The sequence below is a fragment of the Geospiza fortis genome, unplaced genomic scaffold (assembly GCF_000277835.1).
Source record: "Geospiza fortis unplaced genomic scaffold, GeoFor_1.0 scaffold162, whole genome shotgun sequence".
NCBI lineage: Eukaryota > Metazoa > Chordata > Aves > Passeriformes > Thraupidae > Geospiza > Geospiza fortis.
Window position 1 is genome coordinate 2,872,098 of NW_005054316.1, and position 22,767 is coordinate 2,894,864.

Sequence of the window (22,767 nt, forward strand, 5' to 3'; positions counted from 1 at the left end):
GACAAGGTAAAGCTGTAGCTTTCTCTTTGTGAAAAGACTTAGCATCCAAATAGAGCTATAGACTTGGGCTTCCAGTTTCAGCTTCACATCATTCTGTTCATCTACTGTACGGGTACCTATGCAGCATCTGTCCCATAAGAAAAGACACCTATAATAGAAAATAGATGGGTTCTACAAGGTCAATGTATGAAGAAAGCAAAGGGAAATTATTAAAGTTGTTCTACAGCCCTGGACACTTCTTTTAGACTAGGATAGCCTGTATGCTATTAACTTGAAGTGTCATGTGAGAAGTGCCCTGTCCAGGCTCTGTCTTTGATCACTGTGTGTGTGACAGAAGTTGTCTGACACATCTGTTGTGCTACTTGTTTTTTTTTCTTTTTGGTATCCGGAACTTCTACTGTATGGCTTCAAGGATGACATCTTGAAAATTTTGCTTTGTTGGAAGCCATATCAAGGAAACTTCAAGAAACCACAGTTCCTGGTGGAACTTGAAATTCTGTGTAGAAGGGAGGTGAAAAAAACCACAAAGCAAATGGGACAATTTCCCTTCATTTTCCTATAACTTATCAGATGTTGTAAAATAAAGCCAACATATGAACCCCATTCTTCATCAACAATAGGATGAATGATACTAGGAGGTTGAAAAAAATTTCATCAAAACTTTGGAAAAAAAAAAAACATGTGCCAAAACTTACTCTTGAAGATAATGTAAGAGCTTACTAGTGTTGTCATGTTTATTTTGTGTGCAATAGGCAAGAACATGCGTTACTGAAACTGCTCTTTTTCCTCCTCTCTCTCATTTTTAATTTTTGGTTTTCCTCTTTGGCACAAGCAGGTTTCAAGCCAGGCATGTGTTTGCCTAAGAAATTTGGCTACCAGTGGTAAGCAATGTCTTGGAGACAAAGAAACTACACTATTTCTATCTCTCTCTGCCTTTCAGAGTGAGCACAGTGGGCTGGGAACCTTTCCTATCAAAAGCAAAGAGACATTTTCTACATTTTAACTGGATGTTAAGGGAAGAGGAAGGCGCAGTGCATATCCTAACTAAATCTGTTTTAGAGCTCCCAGGTAGCAGGGGAGTATCTGGAGAAAGTGAGAAAGGCAGCAGAGGTGTGCTTATGCACAGAGCCTCAGTGAGTTGCTAAGCTTTCCTTCTTTCTATGTTTCCTAAGCATTAAACCCAATTAGGACAGAATGTCTTCTGAAATTGCTTATTGAGTGGGGACCTGTCTTCTCCAAGGCATGATTCTGTCTATCATTAAATATAATTTTCTCCCATGCATTTATCATCTGCCTAAAAAACCCTATTAAATGTCCAAGATTCATTTCTATGACATATTCAGGAAATAGTGGCAGAGGACTGGCACACTCAGTGCTAAAGTAACAGACTCCAGGGTAGAAGAGAAAGAAGATTCATCTAGAAATGTAGAGGTGCTTAATTCTCAAGCAGTCACAATTATAGAGGAGCTGAGAGTGAAGGAATTGCTGTGCCACTCCTTGATGTGTTTGAAACACCCGGTCTGCTTGACCTTTTAGATCTGCCTCTCCATCTGCTGGCTGCTCTGGCATTGCCTTTTAGTGCACTCATGAGGTTGCAGGGGCAAGTGGGGTATAACAACTCGGTGGGATTGCTGGGCTCTCTTCTGGCTAACCATAACTCTGCAAGATAGGTGGTGCTTAGGAGGTCATTCTGTTTGTTCAGCAGAAGCTACCACCTTCATACCTGGCCTTATGCCAGTGACAGAGTCAGAAAATTCCTCTCACTCTTTTTTTTGAGGTTCAGACACAGACTGAGGGTGCCCAAACCTACATTCTGCCATCAAGCTTGTATTAATCCCTCAGCAAAAGGAGGCAGAACAAATGAGGGTTTATTGTTATAACTGAACATCTGGCATTGCCCCATCACATGGAGATGAGGAGGTCCCTTCTAATTTGATGTAACTGTTTGAGTCAGAGCCTGAGTTACTCCCTGCAGAGCTCTGAGCCCCCCTGACTTCCTTTGTTTTCCCACACCAGTGGACATCCAGGCCGAGATGGTTGCTGAGAATGTCCTGCCCAAGCTGTGCTCTCTCCTGGCCTCTGGAAGTGAGGATGTGCGTCGTGCCTCCATTGCTCTGCTCTGGATACTCTCCCTGCACCCACCCAACCAGGTATGCGAGATCACTTCCCAAAAACAGAGGAGAAAGACTGGTTCTGGCCACCACCGGGGGTAACACTCTGTTATGGCAAAACAGCCTAAGAAATGCAATATGAGGATGACCAAGAGACTCTGGGAGCCTTCCCAACCCTTCTCTCTCCTACCCAAAATAACAAGGCTTTGCTTACTGCATCTGCACCGTCACTAACTACCTGAGGAGCCATCTGTTGTGCTGAGGGGGATCCAAAGGAGAGACCAGTGAGAGAGAAGAGGGGGAGAGGGTGTCAGAGCCGTTGGATATGTGGATACTGCCTTGCACTCCTTGCAACTCCCTCCAGTCCCTTCAGTCCCCAGATAGGTGTATGTGGGGGAGGACATACACAGCACCATGAGAGACTGCCACCAGGACGGCAACGAAGGAAGTTATTTCTTGGCTACAGAGCTCCCCCACCCACTGAAAAGCAGAGAAACTGATTTAGAGCACACATTTAAAGTGCATAAGTGCAGAACAAAGAGCAAACATACGTTACTCCCTACATGGACAGTGTTATTCAAAAGTGCATTTGTAGAATATTGACATATTTTGAATTAGGATCAAAACAATAAGGGGGACTAACAGAATTTGAAATCTTGTCTATCTTTAGTTAATGCATTAGGACTTTCACCAGGACTGTGTATCCTCATCTCCTAAGTTACAGAATGATTCTTTTGCCCATGTTCAGGGTCAACACCACCATTAATAGTGCAACACTAGCAAATACATGAAGTCTGACTACAATTAAATTACAGCAAGTACTGACAGATTACTCTTGTTTTTAAATAAACTTTTCTTTACAGTAATTAAAGACATCCTTAAGAACATAGATGTGAAAGGTTTTGGTAAGTGTTTTAAGCTAACAACAGCATTTGAAGTTAGTCAGAGGTTGGGTACATAGAGCAAAAATATGTGAGAACCTTTGCTGCCACATTGCTTCAAGCAGCAGTGATAGGGTCTGAATAGCTTCAGGTGGCCTTAGGTGCTTCTTGTGCCTGAAATACACTCAGCCTGATTGGGAATTTACTCTGGGTTTGGAAAGCTTGGCATATTACAGTTCAGTTGTCCGTTTGCAGACCAAAATTGCACCTCCCCTACCTCTGGGACGTGATAGGAAAATGGGTGAGCTCAATGCCTGGGAAAGCAGCAGCTAGAGCACAGAGCTATACAAGGCAGAGTGGCTGCATGAGCACAGAACATCCTCGTTGCTTGTCAAACTGCCTCATACAATCAAAGCACAATTTGCTCTCAACAAGCTTGCAATTGAAATGCATTAAGTTAGTTGAAGGCTGTTTGCACAGTAAATATGTTATTCAGTAGGAGACATTATGCTGGAACATGGTCTTCACTCAGTTTTGCTTTTCTTGTCTCCAAACATCATTCACATTTTTTGTTCTCCCAGGAAAGAGTACCCACAAATCCTTTTCTTCCTGGTCCTGAAACTTGTCTTTACCAGTATTTCAAATCCCTGGCCACAAAGAGACGTGGTCAGCATCAGTGGGAACAAAGACTCTGCGAACTCAGCCTTGCTACATCAGTGGTGAAACAGCCCATCCTTCATGAGGGAAAAAGGGTCAGTAGCAGGAGGTTGGAAAGCAAAGCATCTCACTTTATTCCCCAGTGAGAAGTATCTACATCTCTAAATTTGTTTTAGCGAGAAAACACGGCTGTCCCTGACTACTGAATGTTGCTGCTTTGTGTGAGCGAGCCCTGGGCACTCTGAGAAGAGTCTGACCTCTTTGTATTCATATCCTGCCTCCCCATCTCTGTGCCTTTTCTGGCCTGCTTTTCAAGTCTTTTCAACGTTTCTTTCTCTAACTCAGGCTGAATTCTCCGTGACTGAAAAAGGGACTTCTCCATGGGAACAACTGTTGGAAAACAAACCACTGAACAAAGCTAACCTTTACAACCAAGTCAAGTGATGCTTGAATTATTACAAATACTACCCAGGATACAATGGGGCAGAATCTGTCTGCCCTTCAGTTACCATGAAGCAAACCCCCAGGAATGCTTCATGGGAGCTCCTTGCCCTGCTTCAGCCCCATTTTTGCAATCTCCTGGTCAGGCTGTTGACAGAGATTCCCAGCAAGGGCTGGAAAATTTCCCTCTTTCAGAGGGAATTTTATTCAGTTTTCCCAAGGACAGGCCAACACTGAAACACTAAAGAAACAGGCTTTGTGAGAAAACAGTCTTTTAAGTCAAATTCCTTTGAGTAAAAGACCTGGAAGTCAGGGTCTGTCTATTCCAGATGGTGCCACTGAATCTCCATTCCAGGTACAAAATAACTTTGCCTTGACATTTTGCTAACTGGTAAATGGGATAATATTTACCTTGTCAAGAAATCCCTGTGTAAGGAGTATGAGTGCAGCATTGCAACTGTAAGCACACTTGCTGTTGGAATTTTTTTCCTTGCCTTTATTTTTTTTTTTTAATATTCAAGTCTTGGGAGAAGTTAGATCAATATCCATCTGAATCACTCAATCTATTTTTACTCACAGTTTTCTCGTGATTCTCTTGCACTGTGCAGAATTGAGCCAGAAAACAAAATCTGGATCTCAGCCATATTCCAGCCAAAAAAAGAAGTTCAGCAAAATTCAAGTACTGTCACTTGCTAATGTAGGTCCTAAATAAACAAAAGATCTTGGCGGGGAAGTCATTATATATTAGAAAGTTCCTTTATAATCCATAGAAAATTTCCTCCTCTCAGGTTGTAGCAAATCAAAAATGGGTACTGTAGTTGATGGGATTACATAGAAAAGAGGACATTTGGCCCCAAAAGCATAGAAGACAGTCATCAGTGGTAATTTAATTGGATTATCTAAAACTATATTATTTCTTCCTTTAAAGAAAATCTAAGGATAATTTACTGTCATGTCTGCGTATAGGATTCTTTAAATGCCCTGTGTTTAGGCATAGAACTGCCCTTTCAACTTACTTTCCTGTCTTATTTTAGGATTGCTGGTTGTGACAGTACTTAAAATGAGCTAAGTGAAGATGTCAGCTGGTATTAAAAGAAAATAAGATACACTTTTGCAATTTAACTTAAGCAAAGGAAAGATTAAAGCTAAACTAACTTTTAAAGACATCCACCTTTCAACACTGCTTTAGTGATCCTGATATTTCACAGGTTTCAGAATTACGTGATTTTTTTTGCAGCTGTGTATAGGACCAATGATTTGTTTTATCTTGAACTCCCTTGCTAATGTGTCTCAGTTTCCAAGCAGTACAAATAATATCATTCATTGTGAACAAACAGAAGAACTGCATTAAAAACTCCTAAATTCCTAAGGGAAGGAGACTGAATGAAAAAACACTCCCAAGAGGAAATCTTTTGCTTTTAACTGTAGACCTAAAATAAACTCTGTTGAAGTCAGGTTTCTCTTACACACAGCAGTGCCTCCTTAATCCATATTGTTATTGAGGTAACTACCTGTGCAGTAATCCAGACTCTGATACTACAGGACAAGAGTAATGGCTGCGAACTGAAAGAAAGTAGGTTTAGATTTGATACTGGGGAAAAAAAATCCTTACTGTGAGGGTGGTGAGGCACTGGAACACGTTGCCCAGAGAATTTGTGGATGCCCCAATCCCTGGAAGTGTTTAAGGCCAGGTTAGATGGGGCTCTGAGCACCCTGGCCCAGTGGAAGGTGTTCCTGCCCATGGCAGAGGGTTTGGAACTAGATGATCTTTAAGGTCCCTTCCAAGCCCGGTCATTCTGTGATTCAAGTAAGATTAATGGTAATTGGAGGAAGACTACATTCAGAGAGAGATACCCAGCAAAGTACCTCTAAAATATCATCAGACAGCAGAGAAATGTGTGTAAAGAAGATGTTGTTCAGGACATATTTACTGAAGAGGTGCCTGATCACAAACTGATCTAACCATACAACCCATTATTGTAGCCAGGTAAATTGCTGAGCTACTGCTGCTGTACTTCACCATGTAGTTCTGCCTTTCACAGCAACCCTGACAACCTCTCTTTCCAGTCAGGATCACACATCCTTCCCCAGATTAGCAATGACCCCAGTGAGGCATTTGATGGAAACAACAATAAACTACACAACCTTGAAGACTCCAGCTTTCCATAGCACATGCTCAATAGTCAGTGCAATCAGACCATACTTGAGAGAAGCAGCACTGGAGACAGCCACATCCTTGGTTTAAAAAAGCAAACTAATGCTCTTCTTGCAGAACTAAGTTTGATTTCTGCATAGCTCACTGCAAAGCTGTGTTGTGTCATCCACACTGGATGATAACTGAGATACTGGTTGCTCTTCTCAGGACACTCTGGCATGTGCTGAGCTCCTGCAGAGCCTGGGGACGTTACTGGCAGCTCATAAAACAGACCCTGTGATTGTTGGACATACTGCTTGCATCATCAAAAACCTGTGCCTTTCCAAAAACAGACAGGTAGGTACACAATGTTTGTCACTGAACTATATCCTGTGAGGTTGCCATTGTGTTTATGTCAAATCAGCATTAAAAAAATTAATTAATTCTGTGGGTAATTAAACATATGCCAATTTGCTATATATTTTACACAAAATTGCACATATGAATAAAAGGACCATAATGAAAGGTAGTTTTATTCATATTCTCCCAATACAATACAAAAAAACTAATTAAAATAAGAAATATCTAATTTTTGCTATGAATGATGTGGTTACCTAATTTGACTGCATCATAGGTATAAAAAGTTCAAGCAAGAACATTTCATACTGATTAAAGGAATTGTTCAGGAAAATGTGAGGTCTGTTATGAACTGAATCTTTTTTTCTTGGCTCTCATGCTTCAGCTGCTGTTCGTTGTGAAACAGAACCCCAGCTATTGATGTACATTTTGCCTCTTTGGCAAGATACTAGCTATGCCAAAATGCTATCAAGATCTCTCTTGCTGACTTTGCTTCAAAATCCATATGCATGGATGCACTTCCTTTCTCCTTGCCTTTTAGAGTACCTTGATCAAACAGTACCACCAGTAGCAATCAATATTGAGGAAAAAACCTCACCAAATCCTCACTTCTGCTTTTACCACTTCCTAGTACACACTTTTCAAGACTCAGTTCTTTTTTCCCCCCTTTGTTCACAATACAAGTACTACTAGTTCCAGAGATTTAAACCAGACAGAAGGAAAATTATGGGTTTTTTCACTAAGATAAGAATTACATATATTTCTAATAGCTGTGACATCGAGTTTTGCAGGAAACTAGGTTCCCTTAAAATTAAGGCCTACAGTAGGAATAAAAATGGACCATCATTCAAGGTTTGACAAATATGGTCTTTTTTTGAAATACTTAAATTCTGTGACTTCATGCTGTTATCAGCTGGACCTGCTTTACCTTCAATAAAGCTTTATAATGTAGAGAGTATCAAGCTCTCGCTGCATAAGTGAATAAACAGACATGAGTGGGAGTGCCAGGTTTCCAGGATCAATTCTAAGGAATGTTCCCTAAAACACAAGTCCTTGGCACAAGAGGAAAAAGGCAGTACTGTTTTTATGCCAGCAGGACAGAAACAGAGTGTGGGAGCTTAAAAAGCAGCAGTCTCAAATTCACCTTGAACCTCTAAGCAACAAGTTTAAAAAAGACAGCATAAAATGCAGCATAAAATGAGTATCAGAAGAAGATACTCCCTTTTGCTGATAGACACCTGAGCTCGCTTAGGGAGCCATGAGCAGCTTCCCTTGTTAGGACGTCCCAGAGAGCTGATGACTTCATGATTCAACTTCACTAGCAACCAGTCACCTCCAGCTGACTCATTCAGAACTCATTTCTTGGTCTCATTTTTTGCTTTTAGTCCTGGTCAGCACAGGCTAAGTCTCCTATCTCTTTTCAACTCAGTCTATGAAATATGTATCTCAGTACAGGTGATCTCTGAACAATCCGAGGTGATTTCACCTGGTTGTGGTAGAGCTGGGAGGAGACATTTCCATTATTGATGGTTTCACTTCAGTACTTCTGAAGCCCCCAGACACCACTAAACCACAGTGTAAGTGCTAAACATGACTCTCTCTCTTGTGGCAGAGAATCACTGAGAGCCGCTGTGTCGAAGGTCTCCTCCAGACCATGCTTTTGACCGACACTCAGGAAGACTCCCTTCGTTACGTGACATCCTGCCTTGCTGAGCTAGCAAAGCAAGGTATGGCAGCAACCCTCCATCAGTGGCTGAATCAGAGATGTGTACATGTCCTGTATTGATTCTAACAGGAGATGGAGCACAGCTGGACACACAGCCCAAGTATTTCCTTTTAAATTCGTTGTAAGTTTCAAGAACAAAATCCAATTCACTGGCAGGATACATGGGCTCCATTGTCTTCACTTTTGTTCAACTGTTTAAAATTCTTTACTCTATTTTTTCTCTTTTTGCTGAACTTTATTGCTGTACATGGCCTGTCTACTTCTATTTGTAACATTTCCCAGTTTCTCAGGCTGAAATAATTTTACCATTGCAGAAACTGATATAAAAGACTAAAATACGAAGTAGGTCTATATCTTGAAATTTTTTGCACATGGATTTTATCAGAGATACCAAATTGGCACTCATGAAAGGTACAGCACTCTTTATAGCAGAAAGGACGAGTGTAAATTTTCCCAACATGGCCCAGCATTGGATATTGTCTGTGAAACAAGTAATCTCTTTTATCTGGTGTAATGGCCATGCAGCTGGCAACACATCACATTTAATTTTGCGAGTGGAGCATGCTCCTGGAGTAGCTGCTGGACAGACTGAGCCCAATAGGCCAAGAATGGATCTTGCACATAAAGTGATTCATTTTTGCAGAACAAAAAGCCAACAAAATATGAACCAAATCCATGGCCTTACCTTACTGAGAGCATAACCTCAGAACATGACCCTTTATAACAATCTAAACATACTTATTAACCAAGTTCAGCACTTATTTTGCTTCTCCAGTTGCATGAAGGATTCACCACTTCAGCAGTTTCTGGCAGACCTCTCAGCTTCATTTCTTTGACACTGGAGTTCCTATCTAGAGACTACACTCTTACCTTTCTGCCTTCCAGAAGGAGCCATGTTACACATGGTCCAGTGGATGGATGAACCTTTGACAAGGTGCTTGGTGAGACTGGCCGGCCAACTGGAACATCCTGAGCCATCCTTTCATGCTGCCTCCATCATCCAGCACATGATCGGTCACGGTAACTCACACAGGATTAACTGTGCTTTCAAAGAGACTTGTGGCTGTCTGGAGTGAAATTAGCCTTTTCCCAAAGGACTGTCAGGCACTGAACAACCTTAAATATTCCTCTATCATCCCCCCACTTGGTCTCTACAAATTTTTCAGAGTACAAATGCCTATAGTCACCCCTGAAATAAAACAGTCCTTGAGTGCATGAGAAACTCCAGGGATGAAAGTGGACCACAGATAAAGGTCTGATTTACATGGTTTTTGCCTTCTTCAAGAACTGCCATTCTGCAGAGCTGGTCCATAGCCAATTCTGAGGTCCTTGCAAACAGCTTCAGTAGGAAGGTGGGAGACCATTTACATACTCCTCATCATGGGAGAGATCAGAACGTGTTTTCGACAAGGGTCACTTCAAACAAAGTTATATCTTTCTGTTTGACCTTCTTTCTCAGTATGTAAAATGTGATGGCATCCCCCACAGACAGCAGAGGCTGTGTTCCAAAATTTTAGAGTAACTCTACTCCCTGACCAGCAATAGAAAAATTCTTACTGAACGAAATCCTGCTGATATAATTCTAGACTAAATTAGCAGGAGCAGTGAAGTAAAGTGGTTTTAAGAATGTAGCCAAAATTTTTCAAGTTTCTATGACAGCGAATAAAAGAACATTATTTTTACCTGCAGAAAACAGTTTTATGCTTAAATACTTGCCTCATGCAGCTGAGCCTTTAAGACTTGCAAGAAAAAGGTGTTCTGATGATACTTGCAACATTCTCTAGAAAGGTATGGTTAGATTTTAGACATAAGAAAAACTGAAATCTGTGATGAGTCACTAGTAAGGGAAAATCCAAATCTGTTTCATTTCTGGCATAGAGGATTTGCAACAGAGCACTCTCAGGTAGTGAACAGAATCCAACAGCATAATCATCTAATGGATAGCTTCACCTGCCAGGCCAACTACTGCCAATCAGCAGACCCCTTGCACAGGGATCAGATTCCCAGCACAGCAGCCCACTCATCTTTTTCTTTACCTGAAGTATCAGCAGTATTATCAGAAGCTGTAGTACAGGGAAGTCCCTTGCCAGTCTTTGCAGTAATGTTGGTTTTAGCTGAAGGTGGATGAGTCATTATTGAAATGTTGTTACAAAAATCAGTTTTCAGCGTGCTTAAAGGCTTGTATTGATCTCCAGTGGTTCTCCCATTTACACAGAAAAAATGATGCTTTTATGCAAGTATCACATTGGAGAGATTCAAGCCTACCTCAAGAATTTTCTTACCCACCAAGAGGTCCGTTTTCAGCAGCTGGGCATCTCCACACTCTGCAGACTACGAGCAGGTACGTCCTTCCTGCCAAGGCTGCCTGCACCCATCAGCAGCAAACAGGCACTGCTTAGTAACAGAAATCACAGAATCATTAGGGTTGGAAAAGACCTCTAAAATGAGTCCAACCACTGACAGTGCAAACTTCTCCAGGGACTAGCTCTGCTCACTTAAGAAAACAGAATAATCTCAAGGGTAGCTGTTACCTTACATGTTTTTAAGCAGCTCTTTAAGAGTATCTCCCAATAAAGGCGGGAGGATTTTGTTTGTTTGCTTTAAAAGTAAAGGCATTCAGAACAGCAGGGAAACAGGACTTCAGGAAAATCTTATCCTATATAAGAAATTTTGGCACTAGATGCAACCTAAAAGCTTTTCAAGTGTGATTTAATTTATTTTGTTGAAGCAAGCAAATAAGGAAATTGCATGAATAGCTGATAGTAAAGCTGGGAAGTCTCACATCTTCATACTTCAAAGTCCATTACTTAATATTATGCTAGGTTAAGTTAGTCTTCTTGTCTTTGGATAAAAGTTGAGTACTTATGAGGATTATAATGTGGTAATAACTGTATATAGCACATATCTTTATGTATGTAGAGCCAAAGCCAAAACCCTACTATATCTAGGTAGGCAGCTGCAGCATAAGGCTGAATTTGGCAACTGGGATTTATACATCTGGATCAGGAGAATTTAGCAGCAATCTTGAATGGTTTTGGGGATGAAAACTGAATTTGTATGTGCTTTGTGTGGTGTTTTTCTGCTTTACCTGTAATAAGAACCACCAACCAACTGTATCTAACCTGAAAAATAAGTTTTCTATGCATCTGCATTAGAACATAGCAAAAAACAGCAAGTTGCCTAACACCTGTTATTCCTCTTCAGATCCAGACTTTTCATTAGCATTCAGAAAAAGCCAAATGGCCAAACTCCTTGAGCAAGTCCGTCAGCAAACAGAAGAAACTCAAGAGCTCCTTAGGGCAGCTATGTGCCATGAAGAGAGTTAATATTTAAGCCAAATGGCTTATGAAAACTTACCAGATCCAAGGGCCGGAACTTTCAGAGGAAACAACTCTTTTCCTTGGTTCCTGTAATTTTCCTGCTACTTGCAGTTTCACCATACAAGAGAGATGTCCCGATAACAAGAATTAGAGCAGGTCAAAACACAATTCATTGCACCTTTTGGCTGGCTGCTTAAGTGTGCTTGAGGACATGGCTACATGTTGAAAAACACCTGCTACGCTTGGTTAACCTTCCATGGCTTGTTTTTGGTTTCCTCACCCTCCCCTCCAGAAAAACCAGCACTGTATTAATGAGGTTTTATTCATGCAACAGGCTGATTCCACTGATAAGGCATCTCTCAAGTATGCAGGTCTGCATTCGTCTTTATTCTGTTTCTGTTCCATGTCCTGTATTTCAGAGCACACTCCAAGGACTTTAGAAAATAATTGAATCAACCCACACTATAAAGGTAAAAAACTACTAACACGTTACTACAGAAAGTAACTGCTGAGGGACAATTCTCAAAGTACAAAAAATTTGTAAGAAACAAGAATGGGTAAAGCCTTACAGCTGATCCTTGTCCACACTATAGGCTTTGCTCTCCAGCAGAAGAGCAAAGGCACATTAAGGCAAGGCAATGTTGCACAGAGCAAGTACAGAACACAGCAGGAACCATGAATAATTTGGGAGAGATGTGTTTAAGTGCAGAACTGTGTTCTGCAAATGTTATTCTTTCCAAAGCTACTCACAACAAGAGATGAGTGAAAATATTTGGCAAAATTAGGAATTTTTGTTATATTTTGATATTGATACTTCATTTTAAATGGAGTTAAAGAACAATAAAAAGGTATTCATGTTTAAATTCAACTTGTTTTCTTACACGTATACTTCCCATGGACAAGCAGATGTTCGCCATCTCCAGGAAAACTGGGTTCCATCATGTGTAATGGTTACTTGGGAAGACAGATACTGTAACTTCAAACATCCCCCTTTCCTCTTCCTTCCCCCAGCTTTATATGCCCAGCATCACAATGTACGGTATGGAATGTTCCTGTGGTCAGCTGGGGTCACCTGTCCCAGCTGTTGCCTCCCAACTTCTTGTGCAAGCAACCACAGGCAGGTGGGGTGGTGTGAGAGGCAGACTCTGGGCAAGTGCTGATGAGCAGTAACTAAAACATCCCTGTGTTACCAACCTTGTGTTCAGCACAAACCCAAACACGGCCTCCTTCGAGCTACTGTGAAGAAAGTTAACTCTACCCCAGCCAAAAGCAGCACACTGTCTTCTGAGGTGCTTCTGACCCTCTCATAACTCTTACGTGCACGTAGAGCTTTAGAGCTGATACTGGGTACAAACATGCAATAAAAGTGAGATTAAAAAATATTTTTAAAAGTTATTCTGTCAGTTAAGAGCTCAATGTTCCATTTTATTGTGGCTCAAATCTCTGAACTTAATTTTGGTGCTTGAGGGAGGCATTTTTGATAATTATTTCTGCAAATTAATATCTGTAAATATCTGCAAATTCTTTCCAATGGTACTGTTTGGGAAAAAAACAGAACAAAACAATGTCCCTATCCTCAAAAAAACAAAACAAAACAAACAAAAAAACCCCAAACCCACAAACCACAAAAAAACCCCCAAAAACAAACAAACAAACAAACAAAAACAACCCCGAAACAACTCCCCCCAAAAAAACCCACACAAAAAATAAAAGTAAAAAAAAAACCCATGTAAAAACAACCAAAACCAGTGCAGTAAAAAGGCCTATGAAAGTGCAGAGTAGGCAGAAACTTTGGATAAAGCAATATGGCATTTTCAATATTCATGCGTGACAGGAATCTTGTTTTGAAATCCTATGCGAGAAATCATGTGCTCAGCTTTGGGCAGGTGGACTTTCTAAAACAGAGGACTGGCTGAATGACACACCTGGGAACAAAAAAATCTCATACTGCAAACCACCCCTCTGTGTGATTTTAGATCAGTTTCCAAAAAGAAACAGTGCAATATTAAGTAATGATATTAGAATCTGTATACTGTATCTGTATTCTTAGGTATTTAATCTAAAACATTATTTCAAGGTCTTAACAAGAAAGCAAATAACAAAAGATTCTTCATCAGGAAGGAGGAGATAAAATATATGAAGCAAACAGAGCTAATGGTGAGTAGTGCAGCAGTTGTGATGTACTGAAATAACTCACAGAGCATCATCCCTGTGAGCATCGATGTTGTGCTGTGGAGATGGGAGCACAGAGCTGAGCCTTCCCAGAGCACACAGCTCTCTGCTGGGGAAGGCTGCTGCTCCCAACCCTCAGAACAGCTGTCTGCACCTGCTACTGCTACCTCACAGAGTAGTTCCACCTTGCCCCTCATGGTACAAACAACACAACTAGTTGCAATAGCATCCAGAGGAGCTGGCCTTCCTCCCATACCATATTTTATTGTCAAAACCAACACTAAACAGAAGAGAAACTGTTTTCCCAGCATTAAAAGAGGTTTAACCAATAGATTTAAAAATTCAATATTAAATCCTTTTTTAAAATTTCATACACCTACTCTCAATTCCCTTGTGTTTATATTGTATGTCATGCCCTTGAAACAGGAACTTCTCGCTCTCATTTGAAACAAACCTGGATTGACTGTAATGGCAAACTGTTTTTAATCCAGTCCTGCTAAAAAAAAATCAAAGCAAAAAAAGTAAATGTGAGAAATAAAGCCAGCCCATTTTTCCACAAACAGTGAAGCAAATGTGCTGAAGTCTCCCCAAAAACAGACCAGCATAATTTATAACCAATCCTAAATAGCTCAAGATCAACACAATTTAAACCTGATCCTAAATGAATCCTAAGACTTAAAACTGAAGCTAAATGTAACTGCGTATTTTATTGCTCTCTTTCTCGTTGCAAGTGACTCTGTAATGATTTTAGTAAAGAAATTAGAGAAAATCTGAAGCAAAATTTTAAGCAGACCATGAGTAGCAAGAAGAGTTTTCTATCAGAGATTGACTCTTGCTTCAATTATGCGAGAAAATGAAAATATAAGTAGAAATAAATATTTCAAACAAGTTTTATTTGGTACTTACATGCTATATATAGTTTTAAAGAAAAACTACATATTTTGGACACTTCAAAATATTGTGGCTATGTACATGGAAAACTAAAGAAAGCAAGAAAGGAACCCAATTCATTTTACTGTGTCACAAGTTACTATTAAAAGCACTCTGACTGAATGGCTGTTTTTTCCCTTCCATAAATATTCTGGCAGATGAAGTCTCTTTCATTTTATTTCCATTGCTTTTGTCCCATCTCCTCTATAAGATGAACACTCAGCAGCAGCAGAAATTTCTTCAAAAATCCTTCGGCTTTTGTCTCAGAGGATTTCTTCTGCTAGCACAGACTTTCTGCACAGCTTCATAGAGACCTCACTCAATGCTCACCAGAGGCAAGTGCAGGAATCTTAATGGTAAATTCTCTGTTAGCAGGAGCTGAGAGCCCATGAACCTCCATTTCCCCTACCCAAGGATCTTCTTACTGATTCAGAGAGCAATGCCTCAAGCCTTTGGCGATGCTGCAAAGGCAAACCCAGAGCGAGCTCTGCCTCCAACAGCATTGTTTAGCAAAGCACAAAAACGTGCAAGATTTTACAGTTCTGCACAACAGCAACCAAAAGTGTGGGATGGAACAATGAATGACAGTAGAAATCAGCATCAAACTAAAGAGAAAGCAACCTGCATCGCTCCTCTTATCACTCAAACTGCACTGCTTTATAAAAACCACACACTACATATAAAAGCACAAACAATGACCATTTTCCATTTGCTCTGAAACGAGCAAACCCCAAAAATCCCTGAACCTGCATCATCATCCAAAACTCAAATATCCCAGGTTTCACACAGTCTTCAAAAGTCTGATAAGGCAAAGGAAAAGTCTTCCATCATTGGGAACAGCAGCAATTTACAGGACTCAGAACAAGGTATTTCCTTGTACATGTGTGCACACATGTGTGCACATACACATCTTTTATAGTATTGTGAACATGGATGTAACTAAAAAAATCAAGTTTGCAGTATCTTTTTTACCACATTTGTCTAATTTATTCAATCAAATTATTTATTTCTGTACTGAGCAAAATTCATAAATACATAATCTAGGAGAACAATAGGTTATCCTCTTGTCCATGAAAAAATATCGCTTTCAAATTTTCACATTTTAAAACCTTTCTTGTTTTGTGTTTTTAGAGAAAACGTGAGAAGATCATAGTGATATCTCAATTTACAGAATGTCCCTGTAGGAATTACATTTACAAGAACCTGATACAGAAGCCTATAGTTCGCCCCCATAATTAGAGTTCTCTGCAATAACATTTAAACCAACAGGTTTAAATAAAACACCCCATTAACTCTACTTGTAGAGCAATGAGGCATTTATTTTTCAAGTATTAGAACCATAAAGTGTAAAAGATTCTTTGCCAATTTTACAATTATGCCTTTTAAACCAACACCCACCTTTTTTAAAAACAAAAAAGAATCAGTCCCACCACCCAAATCAGCCCGTTACTTTCAGATTCCAGTGTCTTGTGTCTTAAGGAATGCAGAAATATTAATTTACTAACAAAAAAAGCTTGTTGGAAATAGCCATATTAAGTAACGCACGTGAAGCATGATTTTTCTAGTGATGAAAGCTATTAGAATGGTGATCCAAGTCTATTCCCCTCATTTCTTCTGCTGGTTTTACTAAAGTCCTTCCAAAAAAGATATTCAAGAAATCTTTAAAAAACTGGAGAGAAAAAATAAAACACTCCTTCATAGCATGGAAGAAACTCCACTGACTGCAGAGATGCTCATATCACCTTTGGTTCTTCAGAAGAAACAATCAGATCACTTCTAAAACAGAAGGTAAACATGACAGGTCAGAGTGGCAATTCTTTCTTCAAAATGTTAGGTGCTTATGCAATTATTTTAATGTGAAATGATTTTCCTTACATTTTTAGGCCAGAGAATAATACAGTGCTATCCAATTTAATCTGCTAAATCAGTATTTGTTTACCTAGCATTCTTGCAAAGTTATGATGTAATTCAGAAAAACCCAGTGTCCTGGAAATCATCCCTCGATGCCTGCAAGAACTTGATGAGGAAAGCACATCCAGAATTTCAAAAAGCAGTTTTTAAGAAGCAGTTACTCCCCTTCTGCATGTGCATGTCAAGCACTGCACTTGCAAAACTGGAACCCAACTGCTGACCATAAGGTCAGAACAGCAGCTGTCACCTGTCACTTCTGCTTGAAAGCACAGGGCAAACCTTTCCAAGCAACTTCAAAGGGCACAAAGTAAAGCATATGTGAGAAGCCCTCATACAGGAAATGATAAGGCCTCACCACCATTGCACTGCATCTGTATGTGCCCAGCATGCATAGCTTTACAAAGAGACGTGCTCTTTGTATTGATTTCTTTAAAATTTAAACAAATTAAATTTGTTTAAAATTTAAACAGAATTTAAATATTAAAGAAAATAGAGTTCAAACATCCTTAAATGAATAAGTTTATCAATATAAGCTGATTGACAGCTCTGAGACCTCTCTCAATTACAACAAATTACAAGTGTTAGCGAACCACAGCAAACCTACCTGCTGTTTGATGTGTTTGAACACTATCTACCTGAGGCAAAAGAGTGCCCTTATCTTCAAAGGCTAGAATTGGATTCAAAGGAATTTCAGGACTGTTGCTTCCATCATTGTTCATAGCATCCAGCCGGGATGGTTTAGAACCAATAGGTAGGTTCATGATCTCTTCAAAATTATCATTCTGCATAGACATTCCATTTTCATTTGCATTCTCCTCTGGATTGAGATTGCTGAAAGAGAAACAGCAATTTTTCCTTATGTACTTCATCAAGAACAGAAGTTTAGTCATCCTCAAAGCAATAGTACAAATGGAAAAGAAGTCTGCATCAATCCCAAGCATTCTTTCAGCCAGTGAAAACAAAACTATGCTTCTACCACAGTAGGAAAAATTGGTTTTGCAGCCAAGTACCTGGTATTCCTTCCCTCAAAGCCATGGGATAGTAGTTACCTTTGGCTATGTGATAGGGTGGACACTGCAGTCTGAGAAGCAACTGCAATGGGAATCGGTAAGGAAACCTCTGCAGCACCTGGAACCACCCACATAATGCAATTTACAGCTCCTAACATCTTTTTCAGATCTCATAACCTTTGTTGTACCCTTCCTCTTATTGCAAATCAATGTAATTTCCCTTGGATAAGATCACTGTTATTTTTATTGTTTCTTGGATCACTTTCTGCCACCAGTTCGGGAGCAGCTTCTTCTATATGCCACTTATCCAGAGGGAAAAAACTCCCTTTTCAATATAGTGCTCCTTTCAGTCCCTTCTCCCATACAAGATCTTAGGGGCCATTTCCAAGGCACTACCCAGCTCCACACTTCTCCTGTTGATCACGTCCAAGCCAAAAGAGCCCTCTCCCAGAACCTCTTGTGAATCTGGACTTTCATTTTCCATCTGCCATGTGACAGAGGTACCTTATGAGTGAGCTCCTGCACACCTCCCCCATCCAGAGCAGCACAAGCACAGACACTCTGCATTTACACATACTGTCCCCAGATGATATTGCTCATGTCTCGCAGCCTTGGGCCTCCCCTCCCAACCCCTTTATTAGGTGCTGCATTGTCAAATCCTTCTGATTCTGCGGATGGCATGTCCTACCCTGCCAGAGAGGAGAAACTAAGGTGCTACTTCAGTGAACAGGATGACAGCAATGGGACCATAAGCTCCTCAGGCAAGAGAAAGTACTCAATGAATACTCAAAAATCTTGTGATCTTTCACAGGCTCTTTCCAAAGCCCTCAAACAGTTAGATCCTGGCAATCCTGGGTACCTATTCCCTCTTCGGGCCCCATTGCAACTGTTCAAGTTGTTTGGAAATGTTTTGGCCACAAAGGCACAGATGCAATTTTCCTAGATTGAAACTTGGCTACCAATTTCCTCAGGCCATTTTGCAGAAGGCAGCTTGGTTTCACAGGCTTATTTTCTGACAGCACATTTACTAGTTATAAAAAGAAACCTGCTTGTAATTGGCAGACAGTATATTTTCATTTGCCAGCTTCTTTGTACAACTTTGCACAAACAATTAAAGAATTGTTTTACAGTATTCCCCAAGAGACAAAAACCAATCATTGCTCTTTTGAAAGTGGCAGTGCTTTTTTATCCAAAGCCCAGATTTCCTGTGAGAATCACATGCTGGTGTTCCTATCAAGCCTTCCCAGTTTTTCAAACCATCACCAGTTCTTTTTCAGAAAGGCACTCCCCTTTTTTTTCATCTGTGGATACGCTGGGCAAATTTCAAAGTGAAAATATGTTTCACTGCACTGAGTTAGAGAGCAGGCACACAAACCCTGCTGGCTGCCACCCTTTTGTGCCAGAGATCCACATGTGTAAGAGGAGGACCAGAATCTGTGAAATGCTTTAGGACTATTAAAAGCTGCTCTGTCATGTATGGTCATTAGTTCATTATTCACTAGAAGGTATCCTGTTATTTACTTTATCCCCATTATTTACTTTATCCCCATATACTGCCAATAGCCATATCAGAGCTAGCACAACATGCCAAGTTTGATGAATGGGGCTAGAAAGAGGTGGAAAGAGAGCAACTGCTCATTCATATAAATTAAACAGCACAGTAGTTCAACAAGTATTAGAGCAATGAAGAAGCCTCTTGCTTCTGCAAACAGAATTTTTCTACCCAATTTATCAGCTGACTTAGTAAATAAATAATTCTTCATAGTTTATATTTATGTGCCATGGCACTGACAGTATTAGACATGGAATTAGAGCATAATTCATTCAGACTTGAACAATGTCTTTTGAGACAGAAGAGTCTACAATCACAAAGGGGGTACAGAAAAGGAAATCAGGACTATAAATATTCTAAATTTTGTGGTATAAAATCTTGTAGATTCTATGCTGCTTGATCCACCTAAGGACTGGAGGAGCAAATTTAGACTAAACAAGGGAAACAGAACAGTGGAATTAATTTCCAGTGGACATCTTAGAGGCCACAAGCTCAAAAGGAGATTAGATGAATTCCTAGGAGATTGGTATGCCCTTCAGCTTCTGGTAATTAGCAGCTTAGGGACTACTTGAGCCTATGGTTGCATTTGGACCACAATGCTTAGAAACCCTTCATTGGCCAGAGGATCTCCTGGTAATTACCCTTTTTTCCCTTTACATTGTGCTACAGGCCATTAAAACAAAGAACACAAAAAAACCAGAAAAGGTTTTTGACCTGCTACAGCTGTTCTTACTGTCTTATGTTACATTCTTAATGTTGTCTAAGTGTCCAATGCAACACCAGAGATATCCTTTTCAGGCATACAATACTGCAGAAAGAACTGGATAATTTTGCATTCTAACATATTCCATAAGTGTGTGTGTAGCAAGACACTTATGTAATAGAGGAAAAAAAAGTTGCCTAAGTTGTTGAGAATGCATTTCCAAACATAACAGTCTTGCAAGCATCTGAAGGACATCTCCATGGCAGCTGAAAAGTATCTCTGCAGCTTCACATTTTGACCTGGACACATCAATATTAACAAGATGAACTGGAGGATGTTGGGAAAAGAGGAGCCAGCTTAATTAAAGAAACTGGAACATCCAAAAATTTAAAATTACTGAAAATTATATCTGTTGTAGATATTTTTAGCCAAAACTCTATGTAGACACAGCCTGAAATTAGAATTTGAATAAAAAATAAGGAAGGCCAGAATTCAGTATATCTGCTTCCGATCATTCATCAGAAATCAACACTGAATAGGAAAAACAAAATACAGATTTGCAGGCCTTTGAAAAACACTAGCATATTTTCACAGCTGCTATTTCTGATCTGAAGGAAAATGTCAGTCACCTCATTTATTGAGAGGATTTTTGCAGAGGAGACATAGACAGACATTAACAGCAAAATGTATCCCAGACTTCTGGATTATTTAAATTAATGGTGCTTATATTTAATCCACTGAGACACCAGCACTGAAACCAGCCAACAATGAGGGGCTTTCTTTTCCACGACAAGATATGAAGGCAATCACACAGACCAACTGTATATTTCTAAAAACTGTTATCTAACCTACCCAGACCCAGCTCCATGCACCCAGGATGGAGACACATGAGGTGAACTGCACTCACTGAGGTGTTTGCACTGCATTGCAAGTGTTTGTAGACAACAGCACAGAAAAGAGGAATTACAGAGTAAGTACTGTAACGAAAGTACTGTCAACATAAACCACTGTAGTGAAATAACTTTTTCTAAGAAGCAGCAGGCATGATCCATCTTGGGCAAAGAATTAGGGCATGCAGTACAAGCAAAAAATCAGTAAGTGGGCTATGGATTAGGCAGCTGTAGGGTTCTGCATCACTCCATCCTCTCACTCACACAAGCACATGACACAAGTTCCCCAGGTAACAGCTTTTTAACTTCTGGTCAGAAATCTCAGCACTCTTGCCCTTAAACACGAAGTATTTTTCAGACAAAAGACAAATCTTGCTGAGGGCTGGAGTGAGGTGCTCACTCAGGAGACAACCTGCACCCACTGCCCCTGTGTGTGCTACCAGGTCAGGTGTATCTGGATGCCAGACAACCACAGCACACAAGATGTAGTAGCAGTGGGGTTGGCACCTGTGGCTTTTACCATGTGACAAAAATCTGTGGGACACTACCAAGTGCTTCATTCAGGCTTCACCTTCCCAGTCACTGTGGGTGTACCTCTGAAGCAGACACATTCCAACCTGGCATGCCAGTTTTCCCTTCCACAACCTCACATGTGCTTCCTACTTTTGCCAGAGTTCTTCAATCCAATTTATTCATTCTTCACTGTGGTCATTCTGAGGTTCCTTACACACAGATTGTAATGGTACAGGACAGCACTCATTAGTGTGGAACATTTTATATTTCAAACATCAAGGTGCTTGTAAGGCTGGGAGTGATTAACATTTTAATAGCCGCCCAAGACAATTATGAGGCAGCTCTGTGCAGCTCATCTAATGCACCTCAGTGTCACTGACAGAACTTCCCTCAGCAGAAGCATCCCTGTCAGCATGACAGCAGGCTAAGATCCCCCAGGCATATGGAGGGATAGAGAAAGGGCAAATTCCTCCTTCAATTAGTGCCAATCACACCCTGAAGCATACTGTCCATTACAGACTGCACAATGGCTTCCCACATTCAAGTTTTTCTACGCATATTCTGGCACTACCTGCATAAAACATGAAAGGACTGCGAGATTATTTGGCTTTCTGCATCACTAAAATTAAAATAACTGACAGCTCATGCTTATGTAATGGATGTCACTCAGTTCAATACTGAGGTTTCAAGCTTTTCAGCAATTTCTCAAAGTCTGAGTGGCTTGCTTCGTGGCTACAGAGAGCTCCCAATGTATAATATCTGCCTCCTCAAATACTCCTTATGAGGAACAAAGGTGGTTTTTTTAAATGCATAACCAAAGTGACTAATCCTGTGTCTCACACAAAGGATATATGTACAACACCACTTGCTAATACTTCAAGCAGTTTAGAAATCAAAACATCTAGGCTGAAACCACAGTATTCATTATTTGAATTAAGAAAAGCGGTGCAAGTCCAGAGTGGGTTTTATGAAGCTTAATTCAGGGAAAGAAACAGAAAAAAAATTCCTTTTCCATTAAGTTTCAATAAATGTAATAACTGCTGCCAAACACACTGTTCCAAACACTGCAAAGAACATGCTCTATTTTGTAAAAAATTCTTCCCTATCATTTAGCAAAAATCAGTTACTACTCCTTGAAATACGATCAAGTTCTTTCCTTAATAGAGGAAAAGATAAAAACCAGGAAACAAGGCAGATTGAACAGTTGCTTCTTATTTAATTAACGAACTCATGGATCTGAATATAATTTATTATTCTAGCAGCCCTCTCCCCCAGCCAGGGCTCCTCAGTGCCTCCTGGCAGTGTTTTACCTGTCCACATTCCCGGGGGGCTGGTGCGGGGGGCCCCCGTGCATGTCGGTAGCCGCGGTCCCGTTGTGCGGGGCTGGCACCGTGTGCTGCAGCTGGGGCCCTGCTGCCGGCTCCGGGGGACCTGCAGGGCCGCCTGCGGCTGGGGCAAG

The 22,767-nt window shown here is 40.4% G+C and overlaps 2 protein-coding genes across 2 annotated transcripts in view; one reads left to right on the forward strand and one right to left on the reverse strand.

Annotated features, from left to right (window-relative positions):
• LOC102040370 (vacuolar protein 8-like) overlaps window positions 1–12,490 on the forward strand; it is a 25,444-nt gene extending 12,954 nt beyond the window's left edge. The window contains exons 8-15 of the mRNA XM_031056273.1: window positions 284–336; window positions 836–878; window positions 2,017–2,150; window positions 6,453–6,581; window positions 8,194–8,308; window positions 9,193–9,327; window positions 10,523–10,648; window positions 11,512–12,490. Of these exons, the coding sequence (XP_030912133.1) occupies window positions 284–336; window positions 836–878; window positions 2,017–2,150; window positions 6,453–6,581; window positions 8,194–8,308; window positions 9,193–9,327; window positions 10,523–10,648; window positions 11,512–11,633 (857 nt within the window). The 3' untranslated portion in view covers window positions 11,634–12,490. The remainder of the gene's footprint in view (window positions 1–283; window positions 337–835; window positions 879–2,016; window positions 2,151–6,452; window positions 6,582–8,193; window positions 8,309–9,192; window positions 9,328–10,522; window positions 10,649–11,511) is intronic.
• Window positions 12,491–14,671: 2,181 nt separating this feature from the next.
• The window catches only part of MAP7 (microtubule associated protein 7), a 99,965-nt gene continuing 91,869 nt past the window's right edge, over window positions 14,672–22,767 (reverse strand). The window contains exons 17-19 of the mRNA XM_031056301.1: window positions 22,619–22,739; window positions 17,245–17,471; window positions 14,672–16,505 (exon numbers count right to left, since the gene is read on the reverse strand). Of these exons, the coding sequence (XP_030912161.1) occupies window positions 16,495–16,505; window positions 17,245–17,471; window positions 22,619–22,739 (359 nt within the window). The 3' untranslated portion in view covers window positions 14,672–16,494. The remainder of the gene's footprint in view (window positions 16,506–17,244; window positions 17,472–22,618; window positions 22,740–22,767) is intronic.